This window comes from Berghia stephanieae, chromosome 12 (genome assembly GCF_034508935.2).
Source record: "Berghia stephanieae isolate SIO BIC M18660-M18661 chromosome 12, UCSD_Bste_1.3, whole genome shotgun sequence".
In the NCBI taxonomy this organism is placed as follows: Eukaryota; Metazoa; Mollusca; class Gastropoda; order Nudibranchia; family Aeolidiidae; genus Berghia; species Berghia stephanieae.
The window spans coordinates 24,027,813-24,047,812 of NC_088371.1; the positions used below are offsets into that span (position 1 = coordinate 24,027,813).

Consider the following 20,000-nt stretch of genomic DNA (forward strand, 5'->3'; position numbering starts at 1 on the left):
TTATCATGGCCTGATGGTTTAAATCCTTCGATTCGAGATTAAACTGCTCTCACCGATGATCACAACCCTTCGAAGAAAAAAAAGCTTGTGTTGATGCTGGTGTGAGTTTAAGTAGAATATTCAACTGTTCTATCACGCTCGGTCAATCATACCCCAGTATAGATAGTATGCGCTTGGCTAAGAAGCTCACAACATTGCCATCCGGAAGTATAACGGATCAATACAAAAAACTATGTGTAACCTTGAACGTTTATAGTCTGGTATATACAGTTTACAGTGAGAATTACTCATATACATGGATGGCAAAATAACAATAACAAAGACCAGAGTGACGTCATTTTCATTCTATCTATAGATAAAAGTTGACGTCACTCAGGTCTTTGTTATTGCTTTCTGCCACCCATGTTTGTGAGTAATTCTCACTAAACTATTTTAACCGGACTATAAATGTTCATGGTTACACATAGTTTTGTGTGTTGGACCGTTATACGTCCGGATGGCAATGTTGTGAGCTTCTTAGCCAAGCGCATACTATCTATACTGGGTGGGGTTCTTGACCTCCCAGTGTGCAAGGAGGTTCTTACTGTGTCTTCTATCCCCCTATATCTGCTGTTTTCTGACTTGCTTTCTGTCTTTGTCTTGGAATGAGATTATTTGGTTTTGACCAGGCCCTGGCTGGATGCCCTTGCTGGGAGGGACAAACGGTGAAATCTATAGTTAGTTTTGGGAGATGATATTCTTTCCTTGTAAAGCATCTCTCTGTTATGCACTGTATTATGTTTAGTTTACATATTATATATGATTATACATGATTTGTAAACATTTGAGTGTCTTCCTCTTAATGGGAACCTGTGCTTGTGTCTGGATGAGACATTTAGCAGATCTCAAACTAAGTACTTTGATAATATGCTCTTGGAATCTGCATCTGTTTCCTATTTGAACCAATTCCCCTTTGTCTTACCTTTTCTTGTGTGCTTTAATTGTAATTCTAGAACTTTTAACTATCCCATTATCTTCCCTTTTACTGGTGCTGATATGACCTTAACCTTTTGCAAGCGCTGCCAAGCCCTTAAAAACAAAAACAAACAAAAAAAACAAATAGAAGAAATTTATCTGCCTAAACTCGGAACTAAACTGACTTATGATGTCACAGCCGAATCAAGTCAGCAAGACTTACATGCTTTGAGTTCTCTTGATTCTCCACGCTGGCTCAAACTGTTCCAAAACATCACATTATGATCAGAATGTGTAAAAATATAAAAGTCTAAACATGACAAGATTTACAATGAATATCTCCTCTTGGTGCATTCTCATGATCGTTGGAGATGTCTTTCATCAGGGCGGTGATAGAGATATTGGCGGCCACCATAATTGGCTTTTGTTGGGAACCGGTTACTATGCGTTATTAAGAGAAAGTGACATCACGAATTTTTAAAAATTGAGCTTTTATATAGCGCAATATACAATATACGTGTTCAAAGCGCTTTACAAGGAATCCCTAACCAACAGCAACATGTAATTTGTAGAACGGGACATGACGCCTATTAGGCAATATTGCAATTTTTCCAACAAAGACAACGCTGTTAACGGCCAGGTACTCATTTTACACCTGAGTGCGGTGAGAGAATGTGAGTAAAGAGCCTTTTCCATGGACTCAACTATGCGTCGATACGAAAGCGAGTGTCACGCCACAAGACCACATAGCCGCACTTTTTAATAGTGTTCACTGTACTACTACTACTACTACTACTACTACTACTACTAGTAGTACTACTACTACTACTACTACTACTACTACTACTACTACTACTACTACTACTACTACTACTGTTGCTGCTACTACTATTACTACTACTACTACTACTACTACAAATACTACTACTACTACTCGTCACAACTCTTAATTTATCACGTCTAGACTATTGCAATAGTCTTTTATCTCAAACCATGATAACATCTCGAGCCTGTAGGTCATACAGAATAATGCAGCTTAACCCTCTCCTTACCACCCATAGGAAAATCGTCATATTTGTTACGATACAACCAACATTTTTTTTTTATTCAAATATCTTTTGTAAATCATAAAATTAAAAAGAAAACGAACAGTGTGTTGTAGAGCATGTTTTTCTAAAGAAATTGTTTATCTGCTATTCTGTTTAAGTGATAAACAATATTTTTTTGTGGTAGTTGGGAGATGAATTTTGGGGGAAATCTTGAAAATGGTTGGTAAGGAGAGGGTTAAAATATTGAGAAGACAAAAGAGAATGGCACACTCCCTGCTTATTTTGTATGAGCTGCAGTTGCTGCCTGTCAAGGAAAGAATACTTTTAAAGATTGCTCTGTTTTGTTTTAAAAGCCTAAATGATGAAGCACCTGACTACATTAAAAGCATGTTAGAAATATTATATGTACCAAATAGGAATTTACGATCATCGACTGGGAAAACGAAGCTTACTCTTAGAAAAAATTATTATTATAAATTGTATGGCAGCCTTTCCTTTATCCACACTGGGTCCCGTGTGTGGAGTGACCTGCCTAGAAGGATAAGAGAAGCAAAATCTATTGATAGTTTTAAATCATTGTTAAAGCACTACCTTTTTACCGTTACATTTTCATGATATTGATACGATATTACATACACTGCTGCTATTGATATCATTGTGGTATACGATTTATGTATGTAACTTTTGTATATTTATTTGTAACGTGCATTGAGCATCACACACTGAGAAAATGCGCGATATAAATGCCATGTTCTACAACCACCACTACTACTACAACTACTACTACCACTACTACTACTACTACTACTACTACTACTACTACTACTACTACTACTACTACTACTACTACTACAACAACTACCACTATCACTACTTATACTACACCTCTTTCTCCCCCTCCTCTTCCTCCTCCTCGTACTACTACTACTACAACCACTACTGCAAACAATGGAGCTTCTATTATAATTATTTCTCAAAAGGACAAAATTGCTGACATAGCCACCTATATTAAATACAATTACACATATAACATTACACATACCCTTGTTTCAAGGTCTATCTAACGCTTCAACCAGCTGGCGTTCACTCAAATACTTCTCCGATAATTACAATCTCGAACACTAATTAAATTCACCAATATCTGACCACGTATAAAATATTCATTTCAAACACATAATTAACTTTCCGATGGATTGAACCGCCAACAATAGCCTGAAATGATATCGACGTTTTAAACAGATAAATTAATTATGACCGATTATTGATTATCAGTATTACAGGGATGACTTGATTCGGCTATGTGTAAAGGCTGAAATATGTAAATCGTGGGGGGGGGGGGGGGGGGGGGGTTAGAACAGCATATCGCCACCTCACCTACCCTCCTCACCCCACCCCACTTCACCCCCTTCTACGATCGACGCTTTAACCGTAGCGGTCCAGGTTTGGAGTACCCCCCCCCCCCCCCGCCCTTAGCGGCGTATAGATGAGTACTTATATTTTAAAAATTCTCTTTACTCACATTTTCTCACCTACTGCTCTGTCGTAAAAAAAAAAGAAAAGGAATTGTAATATCACCCAACAGGCGTCATGTCTCGTCTTACACGTTAAGTGTTGCTGTCAGCTTGGGCTTGTAATGCGCTTTGAGTACGTTCAGTGGATATTGCGCTATATTAGAAAATGCTCATGTTTTATTAATTTTTTTACAAATTTGCTAATTTGATTTTTTTAAAATAGAGTTTGGGGTAAAAATTGTTCTGTACTGCCACGATTTGCCAGAGAGTAACTGGCTAATCTAAAAATTATAACATTATTTTTTAAAGATTGATTTACAAGTAACTTACAAACCTTTCTTGCTTTGTCTGGCACCTTTCATGCACACTCAATTTTTTGTCTTACACCGGTGCCTGCTCCATAATTTCTTAATTTGATATTGTCAAAAAACAAAAGAGCAAATCAAATGTCTTACTCCTCGTCCTCTCGTGTTCAATGTGTGTGTTGTTTGATGTAAGCGAGTGTTCAATGTATGTGTTGTTTGATGCAAGCGAGTGTTCAATGAATGTGTTGTTTGATGTAAGCGAGTGTTCAATGTGTGTGTTGTTTGATGTAAGCGAGTGTTCAATGTATGTGTTGTTTGATGTAAGCGAGTGTTCAATGTGTGTGTTGTTTGATGTAAGCGAGTGTTCAATGTATGTGTTGTTTGATCAAGCGGTGTCATGATGTGGTTGTTGTAGATGTTATGATGTGTTGTTTGATGTAAGCGAGTGTTCAATGTATGTGTTGTTTGATGTAAGCGAGTGTTCAATGTATGTGTTGTTTGATGTAAGCGAGTGTAATGTTGTGTTTCTGATGTGATGTCAATGTTGTTGTTTGATGTAAGCGAGTGTTCAATGTATGTGTTGTTTGATGTAAGCGAGTGTTCAATGTATGTGTTGTTTGATGTAAGCGAGTGTTCAATGTATGTGTTGTTTGATGTAAGCGAGTGTTCAATGTATGTGTTGTTTGATGTAAGCGAGTGTTCAATGTATGTGTTGTTTGATGTAAGCGAGTGTTCAATGTATGTGTTGTTTGATGTAAGCGAGTGTTCAATGTATGTGTTGTTTGATGTAAGCGAGTGTTCAATGTATCTGTTTTTTGATGTAAGCGAGTGTTCAATGTATGTGTTGTTTGATGTAAGCGAGTGTTCAATGTATGTGTTGTTTGATGTAAGCGAGTGTTCAATGTATGTGTTGTTTGATGCAAGCGAGTGTTCAATGTATGTGTTGTTTGATGTAAGCGAGTGTTCAATGTATGTGTTGTTTGATGCAAGCGAGTGTTCAATGTATGTGTTGTTTGATGCAAGCGAGTGTTCAATGAATGTGTTGTTTGATGTAAGCGAGTGTTCAATGTATGTGTTGTTTGATGCAAGCGAGTGTTCAATGTATGTGTTGTTTGATGCAAGAGAGTGTTCAATGAATGTGTTGTTTGATGCTAGCGAGTGTTCAATGTATGTGTTGTTTGATGCTAGCGAGGGTTCAATGTATGTGTTGTTTGATGCAAGAGAGTGTTCAATGAATGTGTTGTTTGATGCTAGCGAGGGTTCAGTGTATGTGTTGTTTGATGCAAGCGAGTGTTCAATGTATGTGTTGTTTGATGCAAGAGAGTGTTCAATGTATGTGTTGTTTGATGCTAGCGAGGGTTCAATGTATGTGTTTTTTGATGCAAGAGAGTGTTCAATGTATGTGTTGTTTGATGCAAGCGATGGTTCAATGTATGTGTTGTTTGAAGCAATCGAGTGTTCAATGTATGTGTTGTTTGATGCAAGCGAGTGTTCAATGTATGTGTTGTTCGATGCAAGCGATGGTTCAATGTATGTGTTGTTTGATGCAAGCGAGTGTTCAATGTATGTGTTGTTTGATGCAAGCCGGTGTTCAATGTATGTGTTGTTTGATGCAAGCGAATGTTCAATGTATGTGTTGTTTGATGCAAGCGAGTGTTCAATGTATGTGTTGTTTGATGCAAGCGAGTGTTCAATGTATGTGTTGTTTGATGCAAGCCGGTGTTCAATGTATGTGTTGTTTGATGCAAGCGAGTGTTAGTTCAATGTATGTGTTGTTTGATGCAAGCGAGTGTTCAATGTATGTGTTGTTTGATGCAAGCGAGTGTTCAATGTATGTGTTGTTTGATGCAAGCGAGTGTTCAATGTATGTGTTGTTTGATGCAAGCGAGGGTTCACAGCGTAAAACGCGTACCTTTCTGAGGAATATCGGTATTAAAATTGACCCAACTGTCGGGAGCCTCTGTGGTGTAATGGTAGCACGTCTGACCGGTAATCAAAAGGCCTGAGGTTCGAGTCCCAGTCGATGTAGATTGATTTTTTTAGATAGTTATTTTTTCTTGTATTTTTCTTTGTTGCTTTGTCTGGCACCATTCATACACTCTTGTTCTAAATTAAGGGTAATTCTATTACGAGGTTGACTTTAACTCACATTCTCTCACCGTATCTCATCGGTAAAATGAGTACCTAGTGGCCGTTAACAGCGTTGTCTATGTCGGAAAAAAATTTAATAATCGCCAATTTTGTGCGGCTATGTGGTCTAGTGGTATGACACTCACTTTCGGATCGGAAGGTCCTGGGTTCGAGCCTCGCGCTCTTTGCATGGTTGAGTCCCTGGAAAAGGGTCTTTATTCACATTCTCTCACCGTACTCAGGTGTAAAATGAGTATCTGGCCGTTAACAGCGTTGTCTTTGTCCGAAAAATTTTAATATCGCCTAACAGGCGTCATGTCCCGTCCTACATGTTAAATGTTGCTTTTGACCAGAGACCCCTTGTAAAGCGCTTTGAGCACATTTAGTGGATATTGCTCTATTTAAAGCTAGATTTTAATTAGGCGTCATGTCCCGTTCGAAATGTTACGTGTTGCTGTTGGTCAGGGGACCCTTTGTAAAGCGCGTTGAGCATGTTTAGTAGACATTGCGCTGGATAGATTGTATGCGCTTGGCTAAAAAGCTCACAATATTGCCATCCGGAAGTGTAACGAACCAACAAACAAAACTATGGGTAATACATTTTAGTGAGAATTACTCATAAAAGCGGAATTGCAAAAAACAATAACAAAGAGCCTAGTGAAGTCAATTTCATTCTATCTATAAAAGCTCAAGGGTTTTTAAATGTATTGTTTGTTGTTTTGTTTTTCTCCACATGGGTTCGGGATTATCATTATTCCACACAAACTAATGTTGGTTTTTTTACCAACGGGCATAGAATTATTAGCAAATCAATACAAATTATAACTATTTATATTATGTATACAGATTGACTGATAATAACTAAACATATCGACTATTTTATAGCTTGAAAACAATAGGCTTGGATCAGATAGGTATAATATATTAGGCATTATTGAGGTGATTTCTATGCAATGCTGTGTTCCCCAATACAAAGGTATGAACAATCGTTCTGATCCCCTCTTCTATTTATTATTATTATTATTATTATTATTATTATTATTATTATTATTATTTTTATTAATAGTATAGTAGTATATTAGTTATGTAGTAGTAGTAGTAGTAGTAGTGTATAGTAGTAGTGTATGTAGTCGTAGTCTAGTCGTAGTAGTAGTAGTAGTAGTAGTAGTAGTAGTAGTAGTAGTAGTAGAAGTAGTAGTAGTATCATCATCATCAAAACAACAACAACAACATCAGTATTATCATTATTGCTTTTTTATATATATCTTTTTAAAATGTATTGTTAGAACAATTAGTTCAGAGAGATGTTATGGATATTGGCCGAGGTGTACATATATACAGGTTTGACATCCCAACCATGTATGACCCCAGTTTAACATTGTTGTTATCGCGAAGTCCCAGGTTCGAGAGTATTTTTGCCAAGACGAGGGTCATTTAAATCGATAGATATTTGAAGGACGAGTTTTCTGGCCAAATTTTCAAATATGGTTTTTTCCAGAGTACGGCAGCACAGCTATCGCACACAACAACACCCTGAGACGTGGCTCAGTAGTACGGTCTTTGCTTCGTACCCGAAAGATACCGAGTTCGATATACCGCTGCGCTGTGTGGCCTCGAGCAAGTCACCTCGCCCTATGCCTATTCAATTTGCGGCGCTACACTGCTGCTGACGCCTGGGTTATTCCAGTCTTCCCTTGGAATTAATAGACCCTAGAGACAAATTTCCCCTATGGGATGAATAAAGGGATTTTATTTCGTTTAATATCAAGACATCTACATTTGTGGCTATACACCAGAGGTGGTTTGCTTAGGAAAGAAGAAGAAGAATGGAAATTAATCTAATTTCATAAAGCAGTGACAAGAAAACTAAATTTCACATATCTTGTATGTCGTAACTCATCGTATTGAAGCGGTATTATTCCAGCCCTCTCATTGGAAAACCCTATCATTTCTTAGTAGCAGTAGTATCGTTCGGCTACATTTCTATGTTCAAGGTATCAATCCAGGTTCGGAAGTCATCATTACATGTTTCAAATACCCATTCAAGTTTTGTCTCTGGGCAATCTAGTACGAGGTGGTTTGCATCTTGTGGTGCTTGGTTGCACTTTGGGCATGTTGGTGATTCTTAGAGCCCCCATTTGTGCATGTTCTTGTATGTTTTGACCGTAGTCTATTTGCAGTACCCAGTATCTTCTTGGTTGATCCTGTAGACCCGGGAGACTTTTACAGGGATCTTCAAGTAGTTCCCCTCCTGTTGGTTTATTCCTTTTCCATTCCTCGCACCAGTCTTCTTGCGTGTTGTAGTTTTCTTTCTTTGATAGGTAGAAAGGTGAACGAGATTTTAGTCTTGATGTTGGGGGCGCAGTTTTGTATATAGTTTGCAGAGGAGTTCCACTATCTTCTTCAGCTTTGGATATCCATTTCTGTGTTGCATCCTCTCTCCTCAAGTGGGGTGGTGCTATAGCGCTCATTTCTTAGTAAAATACGTAAACGTTGAATAATGCTTTGAATGCGTTGAGTAAAAATTTTTTTTCAACGATTACAGAATATTTGGGCACATTTTATTGGTGTGAAATTAGATGTTAAAAGACAGATGATTGGTAATTATAAATAATCTTTTAGTGCTCATGAATATAAATCCAACGTTTTTAGTTTTGGGTCAAATTGTCATTCAAGTAGATGGAGAAAGATACAAATAAATTATGGTGAATAGAAATACTAATACCATATCATTTGGTTACAAAATATCTAATAATCTTACTTGGAGGGGTTGAATAACGTATTCTTTCATATCTTTGTATTATTAAACTCGCAAGATCGTTGTGTTATTAGGCACGTAAAAATAACTCGTTTAATAAATACAAAGAAATGAAAGTATCGTATATTTATATATCTGGATGAATTAGTTTCTGGAATTTGAATTCATAGACACAATTTATAATTTTTTAATTGAGCAATTATATAGCTCAATATCCACTAAACGTGCTCAAAGCGCTTTACAAGGGGTCCCTGACCAACAGAAGCATTTTACATTTAGGACGGGACATGACGTCTGTCAGGTGATGTGACATTTTTTTACGGACAGAGACAACGCTGTAAACGACCAGGTACTCATTTTACACCTGAGTACGGTGAGTAAAGAGACTTCTCCAAGGACTCAACTATGCGCCGAGCTAGGCTCAAACCCAAGACCTTCCGATGCGAAAACGAGTGTCATACCACTAGACCACATAGCCACAAATCTGAAACTCTAGATTAAGTTCTATTCGTTATAGTGGAGACGGGGGTCCCGATAGCTCAGTTGGTAGAGCACTCTCTCACACGCAAAGGGACCGAGTTCGATCCCGGGTGCAGTCTCTACAAAAAATTGTCCTTCAGAGCCATGAGGCCCATGGAGCCGGAGTTAATCCCGGTTTCTATGGCGTGAAATGGGCAATAACAGTTTCTTGCTACCCTTTGGCTAGGACGCTATAGTCTATCGTAACGTACTTTCCGCCAAATCTAACAGACCCAGCTACCTTATCACTGCTGGGTGGACAGGGGATGGGGAGGTGGTCAGAAAGAAAAAAATCTCGACTTCACCCGGGATCGATCTTAGTCCTTTTTGTGGGTGTGTACCGAGTACTCTACCAACTGATCTATCGTGACACCCTCAATCATCTAACACGGCAATAAAATTACACGCATGGCGTTATTAATATTAACTCTCTCCTTCCGGCCAGTTTCAGAATTTTCCCCCAAACGTCACACCCACCCAATACAAAAATAGATTTTTCTTACTCAAACAGAAGATTAACAAGTACCTACACTCTATGCATAATATTGTTTAGCAAAATGAGATCTAAAAAACAGTATCAAGTTTTTATGTCTAGATTAACACATTTTCTTCAAATGTGACCCATCGTCTCAAAACGGTATTATGTCGGGATCAACCAGATACTCAAAAGCCAAAATTACTGATAAACTGGTCAAAATTTTGATGTATTGGTTATGGTACCCTGAAATATGATATTTCATTCTCCTCAATAAAACATTTAAACTCAACCCAAGTCTGATATTTCTGGTAATAAATTCAATTTTCAGCTTCTTAATCATCCCGACTTAATACCGTTTTGAGGCGAGGGGTCACAAATGTTATGAGAAACAAAAATATCAGATGAGAAAGTTGTTGGTTGCATCGTGATGAATGTGACGATTTTCCTGTAGTTGGTAAGGAGAGGGACATATCTTACTCAAGGCAACGAGCACACTCAATATATATACATATATTAATGTTCGACAATATGAACTCTATTACAGAATGTCAAGTTTTATAGCTAGAGCAAAAAAAAAAAATGAAATCTGGATGAGAAAAGTGACGGTTGCATCGTAACGAATGTGACAATTTTCCTGTAGTTGGTAAGGAGAGGGTTAAAGATTTCATCACCTCGGTACAAAAAGGTCTCCATCGCTCCTTCGTGATATATTTTAGATTTTATCAAGACCATCTCACATATTGTTGAATATAGATTTTTTAAACGGATTAACGATGATAGAAATGGCCGATGGGTAACTTTGTTTCCTTGACACCGGCGTCTGGCCAATGACCGATAGATTTATACATATAGATCATAGATACTCAATCCTATCTATGCTCACCAACCATAGGACAATAGTCACATTCGTTACGATACAACCAATATTTTTCTTATTCAAATTTCTTGTGTACATCATAAAATTTAAAGAAAACGAACAGTGTGTTGTAGAATATGTTTTGCTTAAGAAGTTATGTATCGCAAGAATTTTACTGCTATTGTGTTTGAGTGATAAAAAAATATTATTTTGTGTTAGTTGGGTGTGAAGTTTTGGGGAAAATCCTGAAAATGGCTGGTAAGGAGAGGGCTAACTAACGTCGTTTTTGAGTGCAAAACCAAAAGTCATGAATTAATTCCACTTAAAGTCAAGATAGTCTGCCGTACTCTGGAAAAAATACCCATATTTGAAAATTTGGCCAGAAAATTCATCCTTCAAATATCGATCGATTTAAATGACCCTCGTCTTGGCAAAAACTCTCAAACCTGGGACTTCGCGAATTTACCGAAGTTGATACGACCAAGTTGACAAGTGTATCGTCCGTATCCGGAGATTTGAAGTTCACTTTAAAGAGTTTGAGTAGTCCTACAGAGCCATTCGGTCCCATGGTTTCTATAGCGTGAAACGGACAATAGCAATTTCTTGCTATCCTTTGGATAGGACGCTAGTCTGTCGCAAAGTACTTTCAGCCAAAATCGAACAGACTCAGCTACCCATTCACTGCTGGGTGGACAGGAAAAAATTCTCGACTGCACCCTGGATCAATCTCAGCCGTTCCTTTGCGTGTGAAGCGAGTGCTCTACCAACTGAGCTATCGGGACCCTCTAAAAAAGTATAACCTACCGTTTTCAAAGGGGGTGTTTTGATTTAGTTTTTAAGTTTGTTTTTTTTTTCGGGGGGGGGGGGCGCGCTTGATATTGTTTTGTTTTGTTGGGTTTTTTTTTTGTTCTTATGGAGATTTTTTTTTTGGTTATTTTAAAAATTGTTGTTTTTTTTGTTTTTTTTGGGCTGGGTATTTTGTTTTGTTTTTGTATTTGTTTTTGTTTATTGTTTGTTTTGTTTTTGTTTTTTGTTTTATTTTTGATTGTTTATGTTGTTTTGTTGTTTGTTTTATTTGGAGGGGGTTTTGACCTTTTTAAAAATGTGTTTCGATTTATTTTATTTTATTTATTTCTGTTATTTAACATTTTATTTCTTTTTTTATTTTTATTTTTCTAACTTTTCCATCCAGTTGGCTTTTTTTCCTTTTTATTATTATGTTTTGTTTTGTTTTTTTCCAATATAATAAATTGCATACATTCTCTCACCGTACTCAGGTGTAAAATGAGTACCTGGTCGTAAACAGCGTGTCTCTCTCCGAAAAAGAAATTGCAATATCGCCTAACAGGCGTCATGCCTCGTTCTACATGTTAAATGTTGCTGTTCACTAGGGACTCCTTGTAAAGCGCTTTGAGCACGTTTAGTGGATATTGCTCTATATCAAAGTTCAAGTTTTTTTTTTGTTGTTTTTTTTTTTGTTTTTTTTGGGGGGGGGGTTTGTTTGTTTGTTATTTTACTCGTACAACAATGAGATCACGGGCATCTGGGTTATAAGACCTATGAATTAGTACACAATGGTTTGGGAGTATTTTCCATTACAAATATAGAACACAAACTTTTGGGTTATAAGACCTGGAAATGTTAACACTTTGCACAAGAAATGGATGAAACCGACGTGTACTTATTTGCAGGTCTGATAATCCAAATTGTTATGGGGCTCATTGTTGTAATAGAAATACTCTCAAAACCAACGCACAATTAATTGTCCTATTCCAACAACGTTAAAACAGACCCATAATTCCACTGGCTTATCAGACCTGCTATTTATATTGACTTATATCTTTGCTTCATCCATTTCAGAAAGCCCTTTGACCCGTTAAGAAACCAAGGCCGCCATGACGATGACGTCGCTAGGCCACGCCCTTTTTGTCCTTTTCCTCTTCGGGATCGGAAGTAGCCACGCAGGTTTGTAGGAATTTCTTAATGTACTTTCGTTTCTCTCTCTCTCTCTCTCTCTCTCTCTCTCTCTCTCTCTCTCTCTCTCTCTCTATCTATCTATCTATCTATCTATCTATCTTTCTCTCTCTCCTCTCTCTATCTTTTGTCTCTCTTTCTATCTCTCCTCTCTCTCTCTCTTTCTGTCTCTCTTGCTCTTTCTATTCTCTCTCTGTCTCTCTCTCCTCTCTCTCTGTCTCTCTCCTCTCTCTCTCTCTCTCTACCCCTCTCTCTCTCTCTCTCTCTCTCTCTGTCTATCTCTCTTTCTCTGTGTGTCTCTCTTTTCTCTCTCTCTCCCTCTCTCTCTCTCTCTCTCACTCTCCCTCTCCTCTCTCTATTTGAACATTGATGCGTTTCTTGTTGTTGCTGTTGTTGTTGTGTGATTATTATTATTATTATTATTATTATTATTATTATTATTATTATTATTATTATTATTATTATTATTATTATTATTATTATTATTATTATTATTATTATTATTATTATTATTCTATTGTACGTTTTATTGTTATTTCCATAGTTGTATATTTTGTGATTATTAATTGTATCATTTTAGTTGCTACCACAGTTTTATCTTTAATGACAAGTTTTGAACCTTGATTCTTTCTCCCCAGACACCACCACCCCATATGTTGATCCATGTTCTCCCAACCCCTGCCCCTCAGGGACCTATTGTCATAATCTGCCTAAAGAGGAAGAAAACCCTTATAAATGTATAGGTGAGTAAAATTACAGCCAGAAATAAAGTGAGTAGGAAAGGGCCAGAAGGCAACAGAATTATTTCTTCGCGGCGGCGATGGGTCTCGAACCCGCGACCTTACTGATACGACAACTCCGCCTGGCCGGAGAGATTGTGACTCTACCGTATGAGCTATCCACGATCCCAAAGGTAAAAAAAAAGTCGCTTCAAATTCTAGTCTATCTAGAGCCACTTCTCCCCGACTTCTGGAGGTCACGGGTTCAACACACACAAACGCCGCGAAGTTAGTTGGCCAGCATTATAAGCTAAATAGCCAATATTCTCAACACAATCATGTAACATGGAGTAAGGCTACAGCCCTACACATACAGATTGTGGGTGGGGTTACTGTCCTTCCATAGTGGGCACCCATAAGTGGGTACTTAGTGCCTTCTATCCCCTTACAGCTTTTTTTCCAACATGCTTTCTATCTTTGTCTTGGAAAGAGATTAGTTGGTTTTGTCCTAGCCCTGACCGGAGTTCTTGCCTGGGAGGGAAACAGTCAAATGCATAATTATTATTTTGGGAGATTATATTTTTTCATCTCTCTGTTATGTATTATTATACATTTATTATTTTGAATGAATAATGTAGGCAATTGGGTGTGTTCCTCTTTGTTGGATTTGTTGCTTGTGTCTGGATGAGACTTAAAGGTGATCCCAAACTAAGTACATTGATGGTATACTCTTGGAATCTACATCTGATCCCTATTTGTTCCCAGTTCCCCTTTGTCTTACTTTCTCTTGGGTGCTTTAATTGTAATTCTAGAATTTGACTATCCCATTTTCTTCCTTTTTACTGGCGCTGATATAACCTAAATGCGTTGCAAGCGCCGTAAAACCCCTACAAAATCATCAAACATAAAAACATACAAATTGTTATTTAATTATTTAGCCAGATCCCTTTTTGTTTCATTTTATTATAGTATTGAAACAAAAAATAGTGAAAATCCACTTTTAGAAAGCGGTTAAAAAAGTGAACTTTTATGTAGGGGTGGGGTTACTGTCCTTCCATAGTGGGCACCCATAAGTGGGTACTTAGTGCCTTCTATCCCCTTACAGCTTTTTTTCCAACATGCTTTCTATCTTTGTCTTGGAAAGAGATTAGTTGGTTTTGTCCTAGCCCTGACGGAGTTCTTGCCTGGGAGGGAAACAGTCAAATGCATAATTATTATTTTGGGAGATTATATTTTTTCATCTCTCTGTTATGTATTATTATACATTTATTATTTTGAATGAATAATGTAGGCAATTGGGTGTGTTCCTCTTTGTTGGATTTTGTGCTTGTGTCTGGATGAGACTTAAAGGTGATCCCAAACTAAGTACATTGATGGTATGCTCTTGGAATCTACATCTGATCCCTATTTGTTCCCAGTTCCCCTTTGTCTTACTTTCTCTTGGGTGCTTTAATTGTAATTCTAGAATTTGACTATCCCATTTTCTTCCTTTTTACTGGCGCTGATATAACCTAAATGCGTTGCAAGCGCCGTAAAACCCCTACAAAATCATCAAACATAAAAACATACAAATTGTTATTTAATTATTTAGCCAGATCCCTTTTTGTTTCATTTTATTATAGTATTGAAACAAAAAATAGTGAAAATCCACTTACTTTTAGAAAGCGGTTAAAAAAGTGAACTTTTATGTAGGGCATATAATTTAGACTCCTACATAGTATATATTTTACTATAATAATATATTTTATCATCATACCAATATGGTTTTTAACTTGGCAGTTTTATGTAATATCAAATTAAGAAATTAAGGAGCAGGCACCGGTGTAAGATAAGATCTGAACAAGTGTGTATGAAAGGTGCCAAACGAAAGCAAGAAAGAAAAAAACAACAAGAAACAAACCATCCCTAAAAATCAGTCGACCTCGATTGGGGGTTCGAACCTCAGACCTCCTGATTACCGGTCAGACATGCTACCATTACACCACAGAGACTCTTAATGAATGAGAATGTGATATTTTCAAAATAATAAAATGGAGCAACTCAACTATCTTCTTCCTCGTCCTCTCGTGTTCAATGTGTTGTTTGATGCAAGCGAGGGTTCACAGCGTAAAATGCGTAGCCGTGTGAAGAATATAGTGTGTGTTTGGCTAAGAAGCTCACAACATTGCCATTCGGAAGTATAACGGACCAACACACAAAGCTATGTCTAACCTTGAACGTTTATAGATAGAATGCGTTTGGCCAAGGAGTTCACAACATTGCCATCCGGAAGTATAACGGACAAACACACAAACTCTGTGTAACCATGAACTTTTATAGTCTGGTTAATACCGTTTAGTGAGAACAACTCACAAACGCGGATGGCATAAACAATAACAAAGGCCTGAGTGACGTCATCTTCGAACTATCTATAGTCTGGTTATTACAGTTTAGTGAGAATTACTCATAAAAATGGATGGTAAAAAAATAAAAGCAAAAACAAATCGTGAGTTGTATTCAATAGTTCAACCAATGGAATCACTTGTTTCCGTGAACTTTACTAACGACAACTCACTAGACGCTACACAAACCTGAAAAGTGACCCAAACTATAAGTCTTAGCCGAGTCATCGTTAAGTTATAGCCTGATACTGAAACCCAAAAAGACTGGCCTTTTGATGTTATTATTTGGTTTTTGCACCGTCTAGTGAATTTAGAGCTCATGAAAACAAGTGGTCCCATTGGTTGAACTATTGAATACAACTCACGATTTGTTTTCTTTTGTGGCCAAAGACTGGCATTTTTACCTCATTTTTTGGTCAGTGTCAGGCAAAAAGTTAACGGTGGCTACGGTCTGAGAGGTTCTAGTGTCAGGCTATAGATAGTATGCGCTTGACTTAGAAGCTCACAATATTGCCATCCGGAAGTAAACGGGACCAACACACAAAACTATGTGTAACCATTAACTTTTATAGTCTGGATAAAACAGTTTAGTGAGAATTACTCATAAACGTGGATGACAAAAAACAATAACAATGACCCGATTGACATCAACTTCATTCTTTCTATAGATAGTATGCTCTTGGCTAACAAGCTCACAACATTGCCATCCGGAAGTATACCGGACCAACACGCAAAACTGTGTGTGACCGTGAACGTTTATTGTCAGGTCAATACAGTTAAGTGAGAAGTACTCGTAAACGTGGATGTAAAAAAAAAAAACAATAACAAAGACCCGAGTGACGCCAACTTCGATCGATCGATCTATAAACGTTTAATGTAACACATAGTTTTATGTGTTGGTCCGTTACACTTCTGGATGGCAATGTTGTGAGTTTCTTAGCCAAGCGCACACTATCCATTTTTGACCAAGTTGTTGAACAGTGGGTATTTCACTTGGACAAATACCATCAAAAGTAAAACGTGTGTAGTTTGTTATGTTTACCAATCACTGCCATTGTTTACATTATGACGACTGTCCGAGAGGCGTGGTTATCTAAGTGTCTATTATTCTGATTGGTTAATGCTTAGTAACGGGCGAACTATCAACTACGAAAAAAGGGCTGAATCGTAGCCATCAGGCCATAACTTTACGAAGGCCACGGCTGAATCAGGTAGTGAACGCACCTACTTGTTTATTCTATTTCAGAAAACGGTTATATGTATGGTAACTGCAGTTTGAACACTGTAGAGATGTGTGCTCACGACACCAAGTGTATCGAGGCAGCGGATCGCAAGACCTACACATGCAAATGCGAAGATCCCATCGCCGTGGGTAACGGTGTTCGCAAAGACAGGGGTGGCACTGGATGTGTTTTGCGTAAGTACTGGTTTGTTTTCACGTTAACTCACTCAACCTAGAGATTTTTGTTACTTTTCAAAATTGGAAAAAAATATAATAAAATGAGCATGTGCATAAATAGATTTATTCAACTAGCATTTACATGTAAAAACTATAAACATTAGATTTGATACTCGGCCTATAAAAATGTGTCTCAGAAAATGTAATAATAAATAGGCATGGGGTAAAAGTATCCCGCTGGTAAACTACGGATATAGTCGGTCTTGAGTGAGTTAAGCTACCTTTTGGGAGGACTTCCGTAGTTTCACAGCACTTTTATTATATTACTTAATCTTTTAGCCATTACGGACTTTCAATGGGCATGATCTATATTACATTTCCATGTGCTCGAGGTCTTTGGTCACAGAGGAAAATGTGCTCAAAGTGACCTACATAGTGAAAAGTGCTCACAGTTTTTGAAATATCTAACATCACGATTGGTCATTGTGTTCAACTTGACACATGGGTATGTTTACCAATCGCATAAACAAAGCAGCCAGTTTACATCTCTAAGCAAAAATCCAATCGTTGGACAGAAACAAATCATGTGATTGATGACTTGGTTGGACGAAAACATGAATATAGATCGCTCCCGTTTGTTTCAATATCCAATAAATCTCGGGTGTAAAATGAACACCTGGCCTTTAACAGCGTTGTCTCTGTCGGAAAATAATTGTCATATATGCCTAATAGGCGTTATGTCTCGTTCTACATGTTACGTGTTGCTGTTGACCAGGCACCCCTTGTAAAGCGCTTTGAGCACGTTTAGTGGACGTTTTGCGCTATATAAAAGCTCTAGTTTAAAAAGCTTACTATTTAAGATAAGTTTCATTTTCATAAGTGTTGTGAGTTTTCTTATTTCAAAAACAATTGCCTGAGTCGGTTGTCGTTTACGACTCGGGCCGACGCCATTATTACTTACTGTGTTTCCCGTCAGTTTCGATATTGCAAATGATGGCAAACACTGTTTCATCGGGTTATAGTAGCTTTAGTTAGTGAGGGGGGGGGGGGGGAACGGGGGTTAGAGGGGGGTCTCTTTTGGCTTGCTGTGAAACTACGGAAGTCCTTCCCACCATTTTAACCATAACTCGAAATTATCGTTATATATATTTTTGTTTCAGATAGTCTATTTTAGTAACACCACATGACCAGTGTTTACCTCAAATTAGGTAAACAAAGAGCAATTGACACATCTCATTACCAGATTTTTTTAGGGTATCGTGTTTTCCCTGTCAACGGCCTCGGAAATAACAAATAATTTCTCTCTTTGTGGAGAATAATATAATATCAATATAAACTTCGACCTGGTAGATACAGGAGAAATTCGGTATACAGGCGCCACTTCAATAACTATTATTAAATAATAAATACGCAAAAAGGAAAGAAAAGTCTAGTTACTTCTAACATCTCACATTGCATGACCGCCCATTGTGATGTCAATGTTTTAAATATAAACAAAACATGTCACATGACCTTTCCATCGTGATGTCAGAGTGGGATATTTTAAATGTAAACATAAGGTGTCACATGACCCATCTGTGTTTTGTTTCCCTACAGCTGTCAAAGAGTGTAAATCTGTAAATGTGTAAAGAGTGTAAAGAGTGTAAAGAGTGTGACAGGGAGTGTCCCCAGTATGGCTACTGTGATGGCAGTGTGGGATATTGTATGTAAACATATATTTTCACATGACCATCCATTTGTGTTTTGTAAATATAAACAAGGCATGTCACATGACTGTTTCATCATGATGCCAGTGTGGGATATTGTATGTAAACATAATGTGTCACATGACCATCCCTCTGTTTTGTCCCACACCTGTCAAAGGGTACAAGTCTGAACAAGGACTGTCCCCAGTATGGCTTCTGTGGTACCAATGTGGGATATTGTAAGCAAACATAATGCATCACATGATCATTCATCTGTGTTTTGCTTCCCTACAGTTGTCAAAGAGTGTAAATCCCACAGGGATTGTTCCCCGTGTCGCTTCTGTGGTACCAGTGTGGGATATTGTATGTAAACATAATGCATCACTTGGCCATCCATATGTGTTTTGTAAATATAAACATAACATGTCACATGACCATCCCTCTGCTTCGTCCCACAGCCGTCAAAGAATGTATGTCCGACGGGGACTGTCCCCATTATGGTCATTCATCTGTGTTTTGTTTCCCTACAGCCGTCAAAGAGTGCCAATCTTTGAGTGAAAGAGTGACAGGGACTGTCCCCAGTATGACTACTGTGGTACCAGTGCGGGGTATTGTATGTAAACATATATTGTCACATGACTATCCCTCTGCTTTGTCCCACAGCCGTCAAAGAGTGTATGTTCTACGGCGACTGTCCAGGTATGACTACTGTGGTACCAGTGCGGGATATTGTATGTAAACATATATTGTCACATGACCATCCATCTGTGTTTTGTTTCCCTACAGCTGTCAAAGAGTGCCAATCTGACAGGGACTGTCCCCAGTATGGCTACTGTGATGGCAGCGCGGGATATTGCAAATGCAAACCTGGTTTCCAAGGAAACGGGTTCAACTGTACAGGTAAGGCACATACTTTGGTGGTGTCCCTGAGGGTTTAGGGTTGGTTCCACGTGTTTTGTGTACTATTCATATTGCACTGGTTTCTATTTTCTTATTACTGAGTTATTGATGATGGTGATTATGATGATGATGGTGATGATGATGATAATGATGATGATGATGATGAGGAGGAGGAGGAGGAGGAGGAGGAGGAGGAGGAGGAGGAGGAAGAAGAGTAGAAAGAGGACGAAGATGATGAGAATGATGATGATGATGATGATGAGAAAGAGAAAGAGAAGGAGGAGGAGGAGAAAGAGGAGGATGAATGATGATGATAATGATGATGATGATGATGACGTACATGATGATTATGACAGCAACGATTGTAATTGATTGTAGTCAC

The 20,000-nt window shown here is 37.9% G+C and overlaps 1 protein-coding gene across 1 annotated transcript in view; it reads left to right on the top strand.

Moving 5' to 3' along the window:
- Positions 1 to 20,000, top strand: part of LOC144958166 (uncharacterized) — a gene marked incomplete in the record, with an annotated part of 170,196 nt that overhangs the window by 11,595 nt on the left and 138,601 nt on the right. The window contains 4 exon segments of the mRNA XM_078889934.1: positions 12,421 to 12,525; positions 13,173 to 13,277; positions 16,881 to 17,051; positions 19,505 to 19,618. Of these exon segments, the coding sequence (XP_078746060.1) occupies positions 12,456 to 12,525; positions 13,173 to 13,277; positions 16,881 to 17,051; positions 19,505 to 19,618 (460 nt within the window).